Raw genomic sequence first — 21,215 nt, forward strand, 5'->3', positions numbered from 1 at the left:
ACAGTCAGACCCCAGCACCAGAGATTTCCCTCGCCACCTGTTTCAGCATTCCGCAGAGACCATTCCCTCCGCGATTCCCTTGTTAGGTCCATGCCCCCCCCCACCAACACATCCTCCACTCCCAGTACCTTCCCTTACCACCACAATAGGTGTAAATCCCGCACCCATACTCCCCCCTCATCTTCATCCAAGGCCCCAAAGGATCCTTCCACACCCTACAGAAATTTTCCTGCACTTCTAAATACCTCATCTAACGTGTCCGTTGAGCTCCATGTGATCTCCTCTACATTGGGGAGACAGGACACTAACTTGTGGAATGTTTCAGAGAACATCTCTAGGACACACGCACTAAACAACACCACCACCCTGTGGCCGATCACTTCAACTCCCTCTCCCACTCTGCCAAGGACACACAAATCCTGGGCCTCCTCCACTGCCATATCCTAGCCACCTGACAACTGGAGGAAGAACACCACATCTTCCACCTTGGGACCCTCCAACCAAACGGAATCAATGTCGATTTCACCAGGCTCCTCACCTCCCCTCCCCTCACCTTATCCCAGATCCAATCCTCCAACTGGGCACTGCCCTCTTGAACTGTCCTACATGTCCATCTTCCTTCCCATCTATCTGCTCCACTCTCCACTCTGACCTATCACCATCATCCCCACCTTCATCCACCTATTGCATTCTTAGCTACTTTCCCCCAACCACCATTTATTTCTTAGCCCACCCCACATTCCTGATGAACAGCTTATGCTCAAAACATGACCAAATGCCACAAGACCTGGAAATATGTAGGCTTGAACCAACAAGTGACAAATAACATTTGGGCCACACAACTAATGACCAATTCCCCAAGACAGAATCAACTTTCGCCTCTTGACATTCAGTGGCATTACCACTGCTGAATCCCTCAAATCTACTATTATGTGGAAACAGAACTGGATTACAAGAATATATCAGAAGCTATGTACCCTGCAATTAGTAACTCACCTCCCAACTCCTCAGAATCTATCAATAAGACATGAGTCAGAAGTGTTCCAACAACAGTCAAGAAGCTTGGTACCGTTCAGGACAAAGCAGTGCCATTGATTCTTGCCACATCCATAAACATTTACTCCCTCCACTACTAATGTACAATAACATCAGTGTGAACCATCGACAGTATATATTGCAGGAATTCATCAAGGTACATGGGATAACACTTTCGAAATCCATGACTTCTGCAATCTGGATGGACAAGGGAAGTAGATACATTGAAACAAGATCTGCATATATTCCCAGAGCCACTCATCAACTTCGCTTGGAACTATAATGCCACTCCTTCCCTGTCACTAAGTCAAAATTCTGAAATTCCCTTCCTCAACAGCACTGTGGGGATATCTATACCAATGGACCACAGCACTTCAAGATGACAGCGTACCATCACCACTTCTGGGCAACTAAGGATGGGCAACAAATGCTGGCCCAAACAGCATAGCCCACATCATCCAAACAGACAAAACAAATTTGAAGATGAAAACCTCTGTTCTAAATTTCAGGTTGACAGCTAATAGGACACCTGCATCTGATCGATTGTTTGGTCCAGTGAAACCCTCCTGTCATAAGAATGCTGGTGTTTCTCCTGTTTCTGGGTTTACTGATCAAATTCTGTAACAATTGTAAATAATCAAGTTTAATTAGGTCTGACAATTTTGTTTGTTCTTAAATCACAGCTTTTTTTTTTACAGAAAATACCAATGTTATTACGGCACAAGTCTGAGATGTTTTCCATAATGGAGTGGACACTTTTAGAAATTTGAGAAGGGAAAGTGTTTCACTGAGAATCTTCAGCTGTAAGTTAATGTAAAGAAAATCTAGAGAGCTCCCTGAGTATCCTACAGCTTCTCTCTGATTTCTCATCCTGAATTGCTTCCAGTAGTCTCAGTTTTTCATCTTTAAAAGAATAGGGAAATCTCTCAAAGATCTAACATTGTGTCACATGAGAGCAAGCGTGCAAGAGCAAGTACGTGAGAGAGCTCACGAGACCGAGAGCAAGAGCGAGTTAAAGGTGTCAATGAGAGCACAAAGGAGTGGACAAGAGCTAGACGCAAGGGAGTGTGCAAGAGCGAAAGTGCAAGAGACAGCAAGAGCACAGAGTGAGAGTGCATGGTAGCAAAAGCACGGGAGCAAAAGCATGTGGCAGCGAGTGTGCAAGAGCATGCTGGAACGTGAGAAAGCGCATACGCAAGCAAGACAGCAGGAAGTTTAAAAAAAACCCCAACACCAGGTTACACAACCACCTGATGAAGGAGCCGCGCTCTGAAAGCTAGTGCTTCCAATTAAACCTGTTGGACTATAACCTGGTGTTGTGTAACTTTGTACACCCAAGTCCAACACCGACATCTCCAAATCAAGACAGCAGGAGCAAGGGAAGACGGAAGACGAAAGACGGGTGTGCTTGAGGGAGTGCGCAGGAGTGGGAGCATGCGAGAGATCACTAGGGTGCTGAGGGAGCATGCAGGAGCACGAGTGCACAAAGGAGCATGCAGAGGCAAGTGAGCAGAGAGCTGGAGCATGCGAGAGAGCTGCAATGCAAGATAGCAAGAGTGTGTCGGAAAAAAGGTCAGAGGGTGTGTTGGTGAAAAGTTAACATTATTTGCCTGGAAGCCATTTTCCTGATTCGGCTGAGAGTTCCATTTTGTGTCCCCAGCCAAAACTTTGCTGGCTATGCATTCCTTACTATGAGGTAATGAAAGGTTGTCCTTATCTTCCTTCTCAAAATAGTGTCTCCTCTCTTTGCTGAATGATCAGCGCAGGCTGTAGAACCAGTCAAGCTGACATAGACATTCCAATTAGTCCCCCTCCTTCTCTAGTTATTGCTTCTTCATGGTCATTCAGCCACTTACAGATATTTCTGCTTAGTATAAGCAATCTGTGTAACTAGAGCAGGTGGTGATATCATTTGATCTGTCCACTTGTTCAATGCATAATAGTGCTTTAGTTTTGAATTTAATGACTAACCTCCAATTTAGTGCCAACTTGTAAGCATGCCAAACTGTGTAATTAAAGATCAGCTTCTATCTGTTTTCTCTACATAAACCTGTAGTATTCCTGATATACTTGGGAATAATACCGAGCCACAGTTAGTACGGTGAATTCCCCATGATATATCGTGTAATAAACTAATCAGTTTGCAAGGTCTGAATCTGAGAGTTTTCTTCAACATGGTGCAAGAGAGTGAAAGTGCGCACAAACGGGAGTGCGTCAGGCAGTGTGTGAGGGCACAAGAATGTGAGATAGCAAGAGCACGAGGGAACACACAAGACTGAGGGCTTGGCTGAGCACACGAGAGTGCAGGAATGGGAGTGCATATGAGCCACGGAGTGCGAAGAGCCGGGGTGGGGGTGCATAGGGGATAAGAGAAAGGGAGTGCGTGAGAGAGCAAGAGAGAATGCATAAGAGAGTGGGAGTGAGTGTGAGGGGTTGAGAGTATGAAGGAGTGTGCGAGGGTGCCATAGCACAAAGGGAGAGCACAAGGATGAAGGATGATGTGAGAGTGCACGAAAGGGAGCACACAGGGGCCAGAGAGCAACAAAGCATGAGTAAGTGCGTGAGGGAGCGAGAGCAAGAGCGTGAGAGACAGTGTGCAAAGGCAAGAGTGCACAAGAGCAAGGGAATGTATGAGAGAAAGGGAGAACACATGAGAAGCGAGAGATGTGCACAACAGCGCAGGAGTAAGAGCGGGTGAGAGCAAGAGAATGTGAGTGAGTGAAAGCTTGTGTGGGAGCCAGCGCATCAGTGGGAGCCATAGCATAAGCAGGCATGTGCAAGCAAGAGCGCTTAGGAGACAGAATGTGGGAGAACACGGGGGAGCAAGAACACGAGGGAGCAAGAGTGTGAGAGACTGTGTTGGGAGCATGCAACATTGCAAAAATGGAAGGCATCAACAGCAAAAGAAACCGTGCAAGAGAGCACATGGTAGATAGACAGCGAGGGAGTAACAAAGCATGCGAGAGAGAGAATGTGATGGTGCACACGGGAACGGCAGCATGAGGTAGTGCCGAGAGCACAAGGGAGCAGATGACAGAACATGCGAGAGCAAGAGAGAAGGCAAGAACCCACGGGGGGGGACAGCAGGAATGAGCAGGAGTGAGAGGGAACAAGGGAGGATGTGAGAACAGAAGGGATTGTGTGAGCAAACGAGAATGCATGAGAGTGAGTGTACACGAAGGAACGCATGCAAGATTGCTGTGAAGGTGATGGAGACTGCGAGTACATGAGGGGTTGTGTGTGAGAACCAGAAAACAAGAGAACACAAAGGAGTGGCTGTGAGAAGGCACATGAGAAAAGCAAGAGTGAGCGTGGGAACAAGTGGACAAGAGCGCACAGGAGCGAGAGTACATGGGGGCTCAAGAGCGAATGTGTAAGAGAGCACGCAGGAGTGAATGCGCAAAAGAGCACATGGGAGCGAATGTGCACAGGAGCGAGAGCACAAGGGAGCACGTGAGGAGAGAGTGCAAGAGACTGTGTGAGGGGGTGCAAGTGGGAACGAGTGTGCAAAAGAGTGCGTGAAACGAGACTGCATAAGACCATGTGAGGGAGCAAGCGGGACTGAAATACCAAGGAGATTGCATGCAGGAATGATTGTGCGAAGGAGCAAGAGTATACTGGAGCTGGAGAACGCGCTTGTGAGAGCAAGGGACAGAGAGAGAGTGGGCGAGCACGAGTGTGTGAGAGAGCACCAGAGAAGACAGCAGGAATAAAGAGGAGCAAGAGGGAACAAGGAAGTATGTGAGAGAACGAGCTTGAGGGAGCACGCAAGGACACAAGAATGCAAAGGAGCACACAGAGACTGCAGGAGAGTGCTAGGGAGAGAAAGCGTATGGACACAAGGGAACAAAGGAGGCATGAGGGAGCAAGAAGGTAGGTGGCAGCAAGCAGGTATATGAACTAGGGTGGGTACAAGGGAATGCACGAGAGCACGAGAGCGCGAAGGAATGGGCGAGTATGCAAGAGTGCAAGGACATAATGGAGCACCCAAAGATGCGAGGGAGAACGCGAGGACATGAGGATGTGAAGGGCACACACTAGGGCTCCAGGACATGGTGAGAATATGACAGCATGAGACAACGCACGAGGAAGTGAGAGCATGATGCAGCGCATGAAACAATGAGAACATGACGGAGTGCCTAAGTTCAAATGCATTAGGGAAAACGTGAAAGCCAGAGCACAAAGAACAGCGTGAGTGAGCACGTGAGAGGTAGTGCTTGAGTGAGATCCAAAGTGTCCAAGACTAAGGGAGTGAGTCAGTGAGCGCTTGAGAGCTACAGCACAAGGGAGTGCATGAGATCGAGAATGCAAAAGAGCACGAGAGCGAAAGCACAAGGGAGAAGAGTGAGAGATCGAGTGTTTGCCAGAGCATGAGAGCGCGAAAGTGTAATGGAGCTTGTAGGCGGCACGGTGGCACAGTGGTTAGCACTGCTGCCTCACAACGTCTGAGACCCGGGTTCAATTCCCGACTCAGGCGACTGACTGTGTCGAGTTTGCACGTTCTCCCCGTGTCTGCGTGGGTTTCCTCCGGGTGCTCCGGTTTCCTCCCACAGTCCAAAGATGTGCGGGCCAGGTGAATTGGCCATTCTAAATTGTCCGTAGAGTTAGGTGAGGGTAGGGGTATGGGTGGGTTGCGCTTCGGCGGGTCGGTGTGGACTTGTTGGGCCGAAGGGCCTGTTTCCACACTGTAAGTCATCTAAATCTAAATCAAAGGCACGAGAGCACGATGGCGCACACAAGAATGCAAGAGTGCTAGGCAGCGACAGAGCATGGGAGTAACAGCATGAGGGAGCAAATACATGACAGAGTACCCAAGGCAGCAAGAGTGCAAGCGCAAATGAGCAGGTAAGACTGAGGGAGTGTGTTGGAGTCAAAGCGTGAGGGAGCAAGAAAAGCGAGAGTAAGTGCAGGAACAAGTATGTGCGAGAGTGCATGCATGAGCAAGAGAGAGCATGTGAGTGAGCATGTGAGATCGAGACTGTATGAGAGTGATGGAGTGCGCAAGAAAGAGAGTGAGTAAGAATGCACGGGAATGAGAAACGTGTTACAAAGCGGAGATAAACACTCTGATAATTAAAACCAAAACACCCAGAATAAATTGCCTCACCTTGTAGCCTGATTTTTAAAAAAAGCATGAAAAGTGGTATAACCTACCTCTTACGCCCAAACTGTTATGAATGAGTGGTTAAATAAAAAGGAATCCTTTCACCCACTTGGTAATAAACAAGGGACAATTTATTTATCTAACTCCAACAGTGAACAAATTAACAGAATTATCAACATAAGCAATAAATCTCTTCCATTGCTACCTATTCCTTTACTGAACTAAATTCTAATACATATGTTGTTTCATAAAACAGTCCCACTTACGTAAATACAATTAATAAGAACAATGAATCAAAACTTAGTCTCAAGGTTCACACAGAATGGATCCTCCTGAACTTTCTGCGTCTTTTCCCATCATCTTCCTCTGTCTGATATGGCTTCTCCGTCATTTTCAGGTGTCAAGAATATTCACTGAATGTGCCTTTTCAATAGATAGTACTGTTCGAGATTATGGCAATTTCTTGTGAAAGCCTGGTATTTCTTTCTCAGATGGCGGGTTTGCTCTCTGTTCAGAAAGCATCTTCTGATGCAGCAAATTCTCATAATATGAATGGCTTCAGGCAGTCAATATCATCAGTTTTTAAATTCAATTGGTTTTGAACTTGTGTGTTTGAATTTGGCCAGTTAATTTAAATCAAACTTGTCATAAAACGAGCCTAAAATATTCATTAACAAAACCAGATGTTACATGTTTCCATTTAGAACTGTCTGTACTATTCCCCACAAACTCCTCTGTTTGACTCTAAACTTAAAAAAGCACTTTTATCTCTTAAAGGGACCGTACACTGTTTTTCAATTCACAATTATTCTACACAGCTTCGTAACAGAAGTGCAAGAGAGAGCGCGGGAGCGGGAACACACAACTGCCAGTGCACGAGACCATGAGAGAGCGCGAGAACACTCTGGAGTGAAAGAGAGCATGTGGGAGCAAGAGCATCTAATTAAGTGTGGACAGTATAATTCACACTCTCAACAGGCTGAATATATTTTCAAAAGTAATCAATACTATAATCTTCCTGACTACAAAGGTACTTCTGTAACTATCATCTTGAAACAGTGCTATGTCACTCTGAACTTGCATATAGGGTACTTCCCTTTTTCTAGGTTAGGTTACTGCTCATCACAGATGTGCAATACATTTTAAACATAAACATTTATTTGAAATTAGATTACTTACAGTGTGGAAACAGGCCCTTCGGCCCAACAAGTCCACACCGACCCGCCGAAGCACAACACACCCAGACCCATTCCCCTACATTTACCCCTTCACTTAACACTACGGGAAATTTAGCACAGCCAATTCACCTAACCTGCACATTTTTGGATTGTGGGAGGAAACCGGAGCACCCGGAGGAAACCCACGCAGACACAAGGAGAATGTGTAAACTCCACACAGAGTTGCCTGAGGCAGGAATTGAACCCAGGTCTGTGGCGCTGTGAATCAGCAGTGCTAACCACTGTGCCAATGTTATCAAAATGGGATATTTCTGCTGAGACACGATTCCTCAATACAATGCTCAACATGCCAGGCAGCATCCGAGGAGCAGGAGAATCGACGTTTCGGGCATAAGCCCTTCTTCAGGAATTCCTGAAGAAGGACTTGTGCCCGAAACGTCAAATCTCCTGCTCCTCGGACGCTGCCTGGCCTGCTGCGCTTTTCTAGCACCACACTTTTCAACTCTGGTCTCCAGCATCTGCAGTCCTCACTTTTTCCTAACGCTGAACATGCAAAGTAGGAAATAAATAGTCTTTTTACTATGCACTGCAGTTAATAGTTTACTTATTTTGCAATTTATAATTTATATTAGAGTGGAGTTAAATTCACTGCTTTGATTGAGACGAACACAAATTTGGGAGCCATGGTCCAAGATTTAGAGACAAATAAAACTGTAGCTGCTGGAATCCAAGGTAGACAAGTAGGAGGTTGGAAGAACACAGCAAGCCAGGCAGCATCAGGAGGTGAAGAGGATAACATTTTGGGTATAATACCTCTTCCTGAGGTTGCCTGGCTTGCTGTGTTTTTTCAGCCTCCTGCTGGTCCAATATTTCACACATTGAGCTTTTATCCCAAATTCAAATGGAACTACCAATATTGATTTCTGTACATTTGAAATTTATGGGAAATTTTAAGATTTAAAATATGCTTTATTTTGGATACCAGGGCACTTGTTTTAAAAATACAAGTACAGTAGTGAGAAAAAATATTGAAATTCACCCTTAGATGAATTGGAACAGTTGAGAGTTACCCTTCATAAGTGGCCATTCTTTACCTGCAAGATCAAATAAAATGTGCTTGTGATTTCTCCTTTGTATTCTTAGGGGGTCCTTAGGGACCAATGATGACTTGTTGTCTGTCTGGATTTATGGGTCCTGAGGTAAAGTCCAATGCTAGATCCATACACCCTGCCACAGGTGCACAATTGGTGTTTGATTAGGTGGGTGGGTCAGATACTTGGGCTTTGTTTCAGTCTTGGGAAGAGATTTCCACAGATCAGTGGGAATATTGTATATTTTTAGTGAAATTTTAATGATGTCCTTGAAGCATTTCTTATTCACTCATAGTAATCTCTTTCCATGCTTGAACTCAGAGTAGAGAGCTTGTTTTGGGAGTCCCATGTTAAGCTTCTAGACAATGTGGCCTGCCCAAGGCAGCTGACTGTAACCATTAACTTGATGGCAAGAATGTTGGCCTGAGAGAAGACACTGATATTAAGCAGCTATCCTACCAGTAGATTTGCAGGATTTTACAAAGGTATCATTGGTGTTATTTCACTAGGGATTTGATGCATCTACTGTACATTGCATATGTCCATGAGTTAGCACTACTGTGTTGTAGAACCTGAGTTCAGTGTCAGGGCTCACACCTTTCCTGTCAAACACCTGTTTCTTCAAAAGCTACTATGGCGCCATGGAACCTTCCACAACACAAGAATAAATCCATGTTGTCTGGTGGCTTACTATAGATCTTGATATTATTGAAGCCAGTATTTTCCAGTTGGGAGCAGGATGAGAGGACTTTTGTCTTTGTGATGTTGAGCCTAAGGCCCATCCCCTGTTATGCCTCCTTGAATGCAGTGATGGTGGTTACACAAACATTATCTGCATTCTACAGCTCGGTGACAGAGATGGTCTTAGTTCTGGACTGGGTGGTGACTTATATTTAACAGTTTCCTGTTTATCCTATAGATTAACTCCATTCCTGGGGGAAGCTTCATGGAGTTGAGATGGAGTATTGCAAAGAGAACATACACAAGAGTGTTGTTGTGATGACACAACCTTGCTTGACCATAGTTTGCACTTATATTGGATTGCAAGTTATTCCAACACCACTTGCAACCCAATATAAGTGTATCCCTTAATCAGATACCTTTCAGTTGTCTCATTAAAATTATGCAGGAGTCCAACTGGCGATCAAGACTGAAGCAAGCATTTTTAGTTCATAAACTCTTCTCCTACCAGCAGCTGTCATGCTATTTTGTTCAGTTACCTGAACTGTACAAAATCTAAATTATCCAGTTTGACTTGGACCAGAATTTGAAGCCATTCTGTTCACTCCCACGAACAATAAAGTGTGGTGCTGGAAAAATCACAGCAGGTGAGGCAGCATATGAGGAGCAAGAGAGTCAATGTTTCGGGCTTAAACCTTCATCAGGACTGTGGAGGGGAAAAGGGCCAGAGAAATAAATAGGGAAAGGGGCTGGTGGGGCCGGGGGAAAGGTAGTTAGGATGGCAATAGTGAGCGAAGGTAGGATGTGACTGTGAAGGTCAGTAGGAAGAGTGGAGTGTATAGATGGGAAGGAAGATGGACAGATAGGTCAGGTCAAGAGGGTGGAGCCAAGTCATGTGAGTTGATCTGGGATCGGATGGGGGAAGAGGAGATTTGGACATTGATGAATTTCACATTGAGGCTGTGAGACATATCATGGGGGAATAGGGAGGAGTGTGGGGGAAAAGTTGAAATGGATGGCTCCAGGAAAGTGGGGTTGATTTGTGTGTATGGACCAGAGATGGTCCCTGAATTGTTTGGCGAGTTTGCGCTTGGTCTCTCTGATATTAGAGGAGACCACACAGACAGCAATGAATGCAATAAATGAAGTTCGAGGATATGCAAGAAAATTTCTGCTGGATTTGGAATGATCCTTTGGGGCCTTGGGGGGAGAGGTGGGCACAGGTTTTGCGCCTCTTCTGATGGCAGGGGAAGGTGTCAGGTGTAGAGTGGGGTTTACTGGGGAGTGTGCTCAGGAACCCCTACCTTCAACTCTATGTCACTGCTAGTGTTTATCCCACCCAGTTCAAAGTTGTTAATACAATTATCTGTGATGTTATCATTTAGAGTCAGAGTCATAGAACACAGAAACAGACCCTACAGTCCAACTCGTGCATGCTGAACATAATCCCCAAATAAACTAGTTCCACCGGTCTGCTCCTGGTCCATATCCTTCCAAATCTAGACTCAAGTGCTCCAATTTCTTCCTTACCACTTGACAACAATTGCTCTCCATAAATTCATCTCCCACATAGCATACAACACTAAATTTTGATTGCTCAAGATCCAAATTAAATCTGTTCTGCTATGCAATGAACTTAATATTCTCAATCTCAATATTTTTACTCTAATGTTTTCACCTGCACAAATGAAGATGGTTGTGGTTATTGGAGAGTCATCTCAGCTCCACAGCATCTCTGCAAGAGTTTCTCAGCATAGTGACCTAGGCCCAAACATCTTCAGTTGCCTCCCTCCAAGATCAGATGTGAAAATGCTCACCAATAATTGAACAATGTTCAGCAACGAGTGAATGAGTTAGACCGAAGGGTGTATTTCTGTGCTGTACATCTCTATGACTCTGTGCTCCTATGCTACACTGGCCACATTTTCTAGTGGCAATGCCAGGTGTAGTGCCTGTTTGAAGTCAATGTGAGTTTCAGCTAGTAGCAGTCTTAATCCAAATGTAGCAATATCCAGACTTAAGTGATAAGTAACTTTCATGCCACACAAATGCCAGGCAATGACCATCTCTGATGAGAGAATCTAACCAACCTTTCTTGACACTGAACAGTGTTACCATCACTGAATTCCCCAATATCAACATCCTGGGAGGTTATCATTGATCAGAAACTGAACTTGACTCTCTCTATGGACTAGTTCCGAAAGTTAGATTATATGAGATGCAAAGAGATCTTGCAAATTGCATACAAAATTGGCTCAACACTAGGAAACAGAGGGTGGTGGTGAACGGTTGTTTATTGGACTGGTCACTAATATCAACGGTGTTCCACAGGGATTAGTGCCAACTCCACTACTGTCTGTCATTTATATAAACAATTTAGATGAGAATATGGGAAATATGGTTCATAAATTTGCAGATGACACCAAAATTGGTGACATAGATAACCTTCTTGGCTGGCTACAATGAGCAGAACAGGATCTTGATCAACTGCGCCAGGGGGCCAAATAGCAGATGGAGTTTAATTCAGATGAACGTGAGGTGTAGCACTTTCGTAAGTCAAACAAGGGAGGGCATGACTTACACAATTAATGGTAGGATCCTGGGGAGTGTTGTTGAACATAAAGACCCAGGGGTGCAGATACATAGTTCCTTGAAAGTTGCACCAAAAGGTTGACAGTGTCATGAAGAAGTTGTTTAACTTATTTGCCTTCACTGCTGGGACCACTGAGTATAGGAGTTGGGACGTCATGTTGCAGTTGTATGGGATGTTGGTGAGGCCACTTATGGAATACTATAGTCTGGTCACCCTGCTATAGGAAGGATTTTATTAAATTGGAAAGGTTGCATAAAAAATTAACAGGGATGTGACTAGGATTGGAGAATTTGAGTTAGAAGGACAGGCTGGGACTTCTTCCCGACCTTTGAAGTAAATAAAATCATAAGGGGCATGGATACGGTGAATAGCAAAATGTTTTTTTCATAGGTTAGGGGATCTTGAAACTACAGAGTACAACTTTAAAGTGAAAGGAGGAAGATTTAAAAGGGACCTGAGGGTTATATTTCCACATACAAACTGTCCTCTGTGTGAAATGACCTGCCAGAGGAAGTGGTGGAGGCTGGAACAATTACAAAATTAAAAAGGCATCTGGATGGGTACATGAATAGGAAGGGTTTAGAGGGCTATGGGCCACGTGCTGGCAAATGGGACAAGATTCAGTTGGGATATCTTGTTGGCATGGACGAGTTAGACCAGGCGCTCCTTCATCAGGTCGTTGTAGAAGATGATAAAGGAACGGTGCTCTCAAAACTAGTGCTTCCAATTAAACTTGTTGGATGATAACCTGGTATTGTGTGATTTTTAACTTTGCACATCTTTGGACTGGGGAAGGAAACTGGAGCACCCAGAAAAAGCCCACGCAGACACGGGGAGAATGTGCAAAGTCCACGCAGTCAGTCGCCCAAGGCTGGAACTGCTGCCTGGCACTGCAAAGCAGCAGTGCTAACCACTGAGCCACCCTGCCACCTCTATAGGGAGAGGCTAATTTCCCTGGAGTGTCAGAGGCAGAGGATCAACATTGTAGATGCTATAAAATCATGGAGAGTCATAGATAGAATAAATAAACAAGATCTTTTCCCCAGACATGGGGTAGTCCAAAACAAGAGGGCTTAGGTTTAAGGCGAGAGGGGAAAGGTATCTAAAGGACAACTTTTATCATGCAGAAGGTGGGTACATGTATGGAATGAGCTACTAGTGGAAATGGAGAATGCTGGTACAATTACAACATTTAAAGACATCTGGATAGGCATAATCAATAGGAAAGGCTTAGAAGGATATGAACCAAATGCTAACAAACAGGACTAGATTTAGAATGTCTGGTCGGCATGGACGAGTTGGACTGAAGGATCTGTTTCCATGCTGTATATCTCTATAACTTTATACGCTGCCAGTCGTCTCAACCTTGCCAAAAATCCCATTACAGATTCCCAGAAATCTCAAACAGCCAAATAAAATCAATTGTGTCTCAGAAATGGAGGTAATATTCCTTCAGCAGCTCCAGTGTCTGATGCCTGTGGGAAAATTAAGCCGCTCATAACAGAGAATGAAGAGGGTCTGCAAGCAGTCAAAAGGATTACTTTTCATCCACCCCAGTGTCATTTGCCTGGGGAAAAAAAAAGTCACATTCTTTCCACATAGTGAGCCCAGTCTTTGATAGCAGGATCAAATGCATCAAGCTTCCCAAACAAAGGCATAATGCCAGAAATACTTACCTTAACTCAAAAATGACTGTAGCAAGTGAATGTTCTTCAGGCACGGCCTTTTTCTCTAGTCACCACTGAAGTAACAGAGGCTAGTATCCCTTCACTAAATTACCATTACTTACTGTGCACAGTACACTGGCTACGGCTAGCCAGCTAGGAGTCAGTTGCCTGAACTGAGGAAATTCTCATCTCCTCATTATATTATTCAGACAAGCTTTACTGATTGATTAGGATTGTTAACCTGGACCATTAACCTCATAGTCAGTGAGATTAGCCTGGTTCCAATCACTACACGCAACAACTTAAGGGGTTTTCTTAGCAGCTTCCATCTAACCTGATTCAACTGAAGAGAAGAAAGCTATGTGTTTTCTTCCAATAAAGTTGTTTTATTAGCCACTGTGTTGTATCATTAGCTATGTGTTAAAATTTCAATTCAAATTTTGTTTAAAAAAAGTAATTGAAAGATATTTTACATACCCAATCCTTTCTTCGACTGTGCGTAGTGAAGTCATAAACAGGAACCTTCACACTTTTCCCTTTCTTTAGCTTCCTCAATGTATGTATAATTAGGTCAAAATCAAAAGCATCAGGATGGTCAAAGTTATATTCACTCCTGGCAGCTAATTCTTGTTCTTCCTTGTTTAAGACCTGGTGATGGAAATAACACAGTTGAGCCTTTGCCATACCATGCCTTATGAAATAATAAAATTATAGTTTCAGGGCTCATTTGCACTAATAAAGTACAGACAAAAATAGCATGAAGCTGGTGAGGTCAAGAATAATGTTTGTTCAAACTCACAATGTCTATTTCAGATGAGGAACATTTAATGTATACTATATATTAAGAATAGCAAAGTTCTATGGTAAATAATGGAAAGATGCTGAGTCGTGGATAAGGCAGAGAATGACTGAAGTTACATGTACAAAAAATTAATTAAACTGAAACACTGCATAGTCAGAAGGGTTAACCTTCCAAGCTAAAAAGTATTTTGTTGAGCACCAAGGCCCCTTGAATCTCTGTTAATTGCAAATTATACAAATTAAAATGTTAAAAATGGATCAAAACAAGATCATTAAGTGCTCAGACGATACAGTATAAACAACAAAGTGATTGGACTGAGACAGATACAAATAGTTTAGAAAATTATGCCAGAAAATGAGTTGTGGAGAGATAAATTTAAATGAAAGCAATTGAAATCAATAAGTGATATTCATACTGTACCAATCTACAAAACAGGTGTCAGAAAAGAGGACTGCAGAAACACAAAATGGAAACCAGTGCTCCAGTGAACAGATTTGGTGGAAAGAGCAAAGCAGATAACAGACTACATTAGCAGGAAGATAGAAAGCAAAACAAGAGACAATGGTGTTTCTCTGAAGACACTTGGTTCCCCAATCTAGAATGAAGGACAGACAACCAGAACACACCAATGCCTAACGTTGAGTTTTTAAGACTAGATTCTTAGCAAAAACGTTGGGGTCAATGTTTAATGTGTGCCTTAATTTTGAAGGGTTGAAACCAACACTTTCCCAACATCTCACTGTTATAAAGTTTCCAGTTCAGAGACTGTTCCTGCCAAAGGTTGCATAAAAGGAATACAGGACACATCAGTGTGGTGCTTGTCTTAACAGCATGTGTTTACATGTGCAAACACCAGACTAACAGCTAACTTCAATTATGAGCTATTCAAAGTCCCTACTTTGAGCCAGGCTGCTTAGTTCAAATCCCACCTCTTCCAGGAGGTAGCAGCAAATGCGTGACAAGCATAAACAATTTGGATTTTTAGAGATTAAAAGTAGAGGTGAATTTGTACACGAGATCAACTATTACTTGAATATATGGTATATTGTAGTAGGCCCACCAAGATGTTAGCTGGTCACAAGAATTTAAAGGATAGCCAGGAAGACAGACTTAAGAAAGAAGAACCATTGAAGTGATCTAATAGAAAGCTAGAAAGATAATAAATTTAGATCAGCTAATATCACAATTTTGATTACAGGTTTAAAGATAATGACAACGTACAAATTAAGGCTTTAGAATTTAGATAAATACTTCATTCAAAAGCCAAGAAATTACCAGGTTTTGCCAGTAACAAAAATCATTTTAAGAGGCAACCTATATTTTTGGGAAGGAAAAAGAATCGATGTGGGAAGAACCCACATTAAGAACAACTACAAAGGGGCAAGTTTATTGGATAATCTATTCATTTCTAAACAGTAATAAAACTGTGTAATTAAATTAACAAAGTAGCATCAAATTACAGTGAGAAAAGTCCTTGCTAAATATGAGAACGTCAGTAGCTTTACATGTGCTCAGGAGATGCAGGAAAGCATTCGACCATGGGAGAGAGGCACATTTGTTTAGAAGAATTGGGGACATCTGTTCTTAGTGTCAATGGATTGGTCTAAATAAGGTGATAACATTTGTTTGCTTGTGGAATGTGTGGCAGTACTTCCTTCTCATGCTGGAAGCGCACATATTTCACAGTGGTATGTCAGATAACTAAATTGTTGGTTTATATCAAAGACTCTTAACAAAATACATACACAATAGCAAAATAATTTTAATTTAGTAAGCTGAGTGGAATATGCATGTAATAGAACAATCCTGATACATTTTCATGTATACCACACTGAACAGATTTGAATTTATAAAGCTCAGATCCCTCACCGTGATTGTTCTGGGAAGTGAATGTCTCATTATGCTTAAAAGATAGGAAAATACAAAGGCTGAAAGTTGGAAGATGTTCATGTGTGAGTGAGAGAGAGAAAACATTCTTTTGTAAATTATATTCACTGACTGAAGGGTTCAAGGGACAGAGAGAAAAGATGAGAGAGAAAAAAGTGTGGGCACGAAAAGAGCATGCGAGAAAGAAAGAGAGCAAGAGAAAGACAGAGAGAGAGAGAGAAAGAAAGAGAGAAAGAAAGAGAGAGAGAAAGAAAGAGAGAGAGAGAGAAAGAAAGAGAGAGAGAAAGAGAAAGAAAGAGAGAGAGAAAGAGAAAGAAAGAGAGAGAGAGAGAGAGAGAGAAAGAAAGAAAGAGAGAGAAAGAAAGAAAGAAAGAGAGAGAGAAAGAGAGAGACAAAGACAGAAGCTGGTGGAAAGATTAATCCTTTGTGGTATGATTTGAGTGAATTCTGGCTTGTCATGGATTGAATGTGTGTGTTCCCTGGAGCTCGAGATCCGGGAATGTTATTAATTTAAGTTGCATTTTGGGAATCTAAGATGATTTTAAAAGAAATAGCCATTTACTAGACATGTTAGCTGAGTGAGGTGACCTCATGACCTTTTAGGTTGAAAGACTAGTCTCTCGTCATGACGTACTAGCCAAAGTAATTGACCATTTGACCTGGCTGGATCAAGGTTTCCCACTTTGATGTGCATGTACCTTAATTAGTCAAAAATACACAGACGTGTCAATGAGTTTCTCTTCCTCGGCAAACTTTTGCCATTTTATTGCTGCTTATCTGATTAAGGACATGCAGCATTTTTGTAATTTTAAAAGCAAATTCTATATAAAGATAGCATGTTTGCAGCAATAAGGGAAGTAGCCGGAGACAACTCTTAGCGCTAAGAGCTGGCACCGCTACTCTGCTCAAGGTTACAAACTCAAGCCTAGTTTGTAGGTATCTATGTTATAATGTAACGTTGATGCCATTGGTAAATAAAAGTAATAATTTAAACTAAATTATATTTATATTCCAGACTACCAGAGTGTGATCTCCGGGATGAACCAAGAGAGGCTACAGGTCGAGTCCATCTGGGATTCCCTGAGCCATCTCGAATAGATACTTTAACAAATATCCACAACAAACACACTTCATTTGGGAACTTCTAGTGAGCAATACAAGCCTGCAATAGTCACCAATCTATATTCTCCTCAAATGCCCAAAATCTCCCTAATGGAAGAATCAACTCAAAATATACAGTTTATTTTAAAAAGTCAACCTATATTTTTCTAGATCACTTCAAAGTACTGCAAATTTGAAGAAGCACTGATTTGTCAGTTTCTGTAGTATTAAAAACTGTTCATAGGCTTTTTAAACATGTAATTTTCTTTTATTAGGAATACAGGAACAGAAGTAGGCCATTTAGCCTCTTCAACCATTCAACACAGAATCATAGAATCCATAGAATGTGGAAACATGCCAATAATAGATATAAAATAAACTTGCCCCATTTTAGTTATTAATGTGGGTTCTTCGCACATCAATTCTTTATCCTTCCCAAAAATGTAAGTTGCCTCAATATGTTTTTGTTCTGCAATCCTCCAGCAACAACCCACTCAGACCCCCCCATTGTGGCTAATCTACCTAGCCTGCAAATCCCTGAACCCTTTCATGGTTAATCATCTAACTATATGCCATATTCCCACACTAGCCCCACATCCCTTAACCTGAAATCTGTCAATCTCTGTCTCAAAGTTACTTCTGATTTGGAGATGCCGATGTTGGACTGGGGTGTACAAAGTTAAAAATCATACAACACCAGGTTATAGTCCAACAGGTTTACTTTGATACACTTGATTCCGGAGCGCTGCTCCTTCATCAGGTGGCTGTGCTTTCCATTACCACTCCAACAAAATTCGCTGGCCTATCCTGTTTTCCTACATCTGGTTCCCCAGTGCTTTCTCTAACCCACCACCACAGATTTCATGTTGCTTACTTTATTGCAGTGAAAACACTGGATATTTTTTAACTTCTTTCTCTTGCAAGGGTTTCCTTTTTACCCCGTGGTAAGTTATCTTTATGATCTTCACTGAGTAGAGAATTCCAAACATTCACCGTCTCGAGTAAAGAAATTTCTCCTCATCTCAGTCCTAAAATGTTCAACTTTTGTTCTGTGACTGTCCTTCAGATTCCACACCAGAAAAAAAACATTGATTCTCTATGACTCTATATAGAAACAGAGTCATACAACATGGAAACAGACCTTTCGGTGCGACTAGTCCATGCTGACCATGTACCCAAACTAAACCAGTTCCAGGGAGGATGTTCCTAATGGACTCTGACCATGTTCCTCCTTTAATAAGGTTAGGTCGTCCTCAGTCTTTTTTTTTACAAAGAGGTGACGCAAATGCATAGATTCCCATGTGTCTGGTTTGGATGTTTTTAAGGCCAATTTGATTATAGCTGATAGATACTGCCTTAGGCAAAAGGCTTTCACGTTTAAACAAACACTTGTACAATGAAAGGGGAGTGGCTAATTCTCCCAACTCAGCTCATCTCTTGTTTGGTTTGAGCAAGCAGTCAGTTTTTTAAGGCGTTGGCCAAAGAAACAGTTCCATACTGATTCTCTCTCTCTCTGACATCTCTCTTCTAAGAACCTATGTTCGATTTTACCTTCTTTGCCAAGGGAGTGTCTGTGGAGATTTTGCAAGTATTTGGAACAGCATCACTAAGTTGCCATAGAGTCGACTAGGTTTTAAACAGCTAAGGTATTCTATATTCTCTGTTATTTGTGTTTCATTTGATAATCTTGCAAATACATTCCGTTTTGTTTAAAACTAAGCAGTTTGGCCAGCTGCATCACTGCTGGAAAATCCACTGTAAACTGCTTAAAACAATTAGAAAAGTTAGGCTCTGGGCTATCTTCCTGAAATAATTTGAGGTCTGGACTAGTCTATAACAGATTGGGGGCTCTTTGCAAGATTTGTTCTATAGTTCCAAAATGGGATTAGGGCTGTTGGACTGAAAGGCAGCGAGTAGTAGGTGTTAGTGTCTTTTGTTCCAAGTGTTGAATTTGGTTGGTTTAAGCAGTGGTTTGTGTGATAATGGCTGTTTCAATCACGCAGGGGTTTTCTGGGAGTGGATGATATTTTGGGGGTTTTACAAAAGGTGAACAAGGAAAAGCTGCTCGAATTGGCAGTAAAACTGGAGTTGGAGCTGTCTCCTTCTGTGAGGCAAGGAGAGATGATTGCAACAAAAGCTCAGCATTTAAATTTGCTGGAAATGCCATCAAAATCTTTATAGATGGCCAAAATTCAATTGAAAATGAAGTAGAATGAATTAGAGGGAAAAGACAAAGAAAGGGCAAAAGAAATGAAACTGCATCATGATTAAAAGCAGAGGAGGAAAGGAAGAAAGAGAGGGAGTTTAAACTTCAGCAATTGGCACTTAGAAGCTTAAAAAGGATGGAGATGAAGGCTGAAGGTATGATTAGTGAGGAAGAGAGTGAGGATGAGCAAACCTGTGGTAGCCAAGGGCCTGGTGAGGATCTGTTTAAATATATCGAAGCATTGCCTAAATTTGATGATAAGGATGTGGAAGCCTTTTGCATCTCATTTGAAAAAGTGACTAAACAAATAAAGTAGCCAGTGACAATGTGGATTTTGTTGATCCAATCAAAACTCGTAGGTAGAGTTAGTGAGGTATTTGCATCACTATCGAAGGAGATTTCTGGGGCGTATAAGGAGGGGAAGAAAGCCATCTTAAGTGTATATCAACTTGTGCCAGAAGCCAAAAGTCAGCATTTCAGGAGTCTGAGGGGGGACCCTGATTAAACCTACATTGAGTTTGAAAGGATCAAACAAAGTAACTTTGATAGGTGCATTAAAAATAGAGCAAACCTACGACACACTTACAGGAATGATTATCTTGGAGGAGTTCAAAAATTCACTTCCTAAGGTAATGAGAACTCATGTGGAAGAGCAGAGAGTTAAAACAACAAGATTACCAGCTGAAATGGCTGATGATTATGAGTTCATTCATAAATCAAAGTTTGGCTTCAAACATCAATTTCAATCCGTGAGGGATAGAAATTGGAGAAAGCGAAATCTGCACGTGGAAAGGGAAAGGTAGATCCAGTGAAGCACAGTGGAGACTAAAAAGCTACCCCAGAATGTAGGAACACTGTAAACCGTATTCTTGTGAAGGTAATTCACTCGCGTAGGACAGGAGCAGCAGGTAAACAGGTTACAATGTTAAAGAGGTACAGGATCATGTCAATCACTGATGTTGAAAGAGGAGGAGATTGAAGAATTCACAGAATAACCTCTGAAGAATTATTGCCAGAAAACGTGCTACTAACTGGAATTCACAGTGAGACAATGAGTGCTCAATTAGGTAGAGTGAGATTAGTGTCCAAAGAGTGGAGAAGTCATGGCAGGAGTACTGGACAACTCTCAGCTCTAGAAATACTATCTGTCCTCGCTAATGATATAGCTGCCTACTGTAGCTGAAAAGCCAGTGGAAACTCAGACAACTGAACAGGCGGCACGGTGACTCAGCGGTTAGCACTACCACCTCATACTGCCAGGGATGCGGTTTGATTCCAGCCTCGGACAATTGTCTGTGTGGAGCTTGCACACTCTCCCCTTCCCCCCCCCCCCCACAAAAGAGTCTGCATGGGTTTTCTCCGGGCGCTCTGGTTTTGTCACACACTCCAAAGATGTGCAGGCGAGGTGAATTAGCTATGCTAAATTGCCAAAATACTGTGCAGGGATGTGTAAGTTAGGTGCATTAGTCAAGGGAAAATGTAGACCAAAAGGGTGGGGAATGGACCTGGATGGGTTATTCTTCAGAGGGTCGGTGTGGATCTGTCCTTGCTAATGATATAACTGGTTCACAGGTACAATTGCTGCCTACTGTAGCTGAAAAGCCAGTGGAAACTCAGACAACTGAATGGGTGGCATGGTGGTTCAGTGGTTAGCACTGCTGCCTCACAGCGCCAGGGACCCAGGTTCAATTGCAGCCTCAAGCAACCATCTGCGTGGAGTTTGCACATTCTTCCCATGTCTGCGTGGGTTTCCTCCAGGTGCTCAGATTTCCTCCCACAGTCCAAATACGTGCAGGTTAGGTGAATTGGCCATGCTAAATTGTCCACAGTGTTAGGTGCATTAGTCAGGGGTGAATGTAGGGGAAATGGG

General features: G+C 42.7%; 1 protein-coding gene across 2 annotated transcripts in view; it reads right to left on the reverse strand.

The window, feature by feature from the left end:
* si:ch211-243j20.2 (uridine-cytidine kinase-like 1) overlaps positions 1-21,215 on the reverse strand; it is a 197,853-nt gene that overhangs the window by 127,841 nt on the left and 48,797 nt on the right. For both annotated transcript variants that reach the window (XM_060851760.1, XM_060851769.1), the window contains one exon: positions 13,827-13,997. In XM_060851760.1, the coding sequence (XP_060707743.1) occupies positions 13,827-13,997 (171 nt within the window). The remainder of the gene's footprint in view (positions 1-13,826; positions 13,998-21,215) is intronic.

The sequence above is a fragment of the Hemiscyllium ocellatum genome, chromosome 3 (assembly GCF_020745735.1).
Source record: "Hemiscyllium ocellatum isolate sHemOce1 chromosome 3, sHemOce1.pat.X.cur, whole genome shotgun sequence".
Lineage (NCBI taxonomy): Eukaryota > Metazoa > Chordata > Chondrichthyes > Orectolobiformes > Hemiscylliidae > Hemiscyllium > Hemiscyllium ocellatum.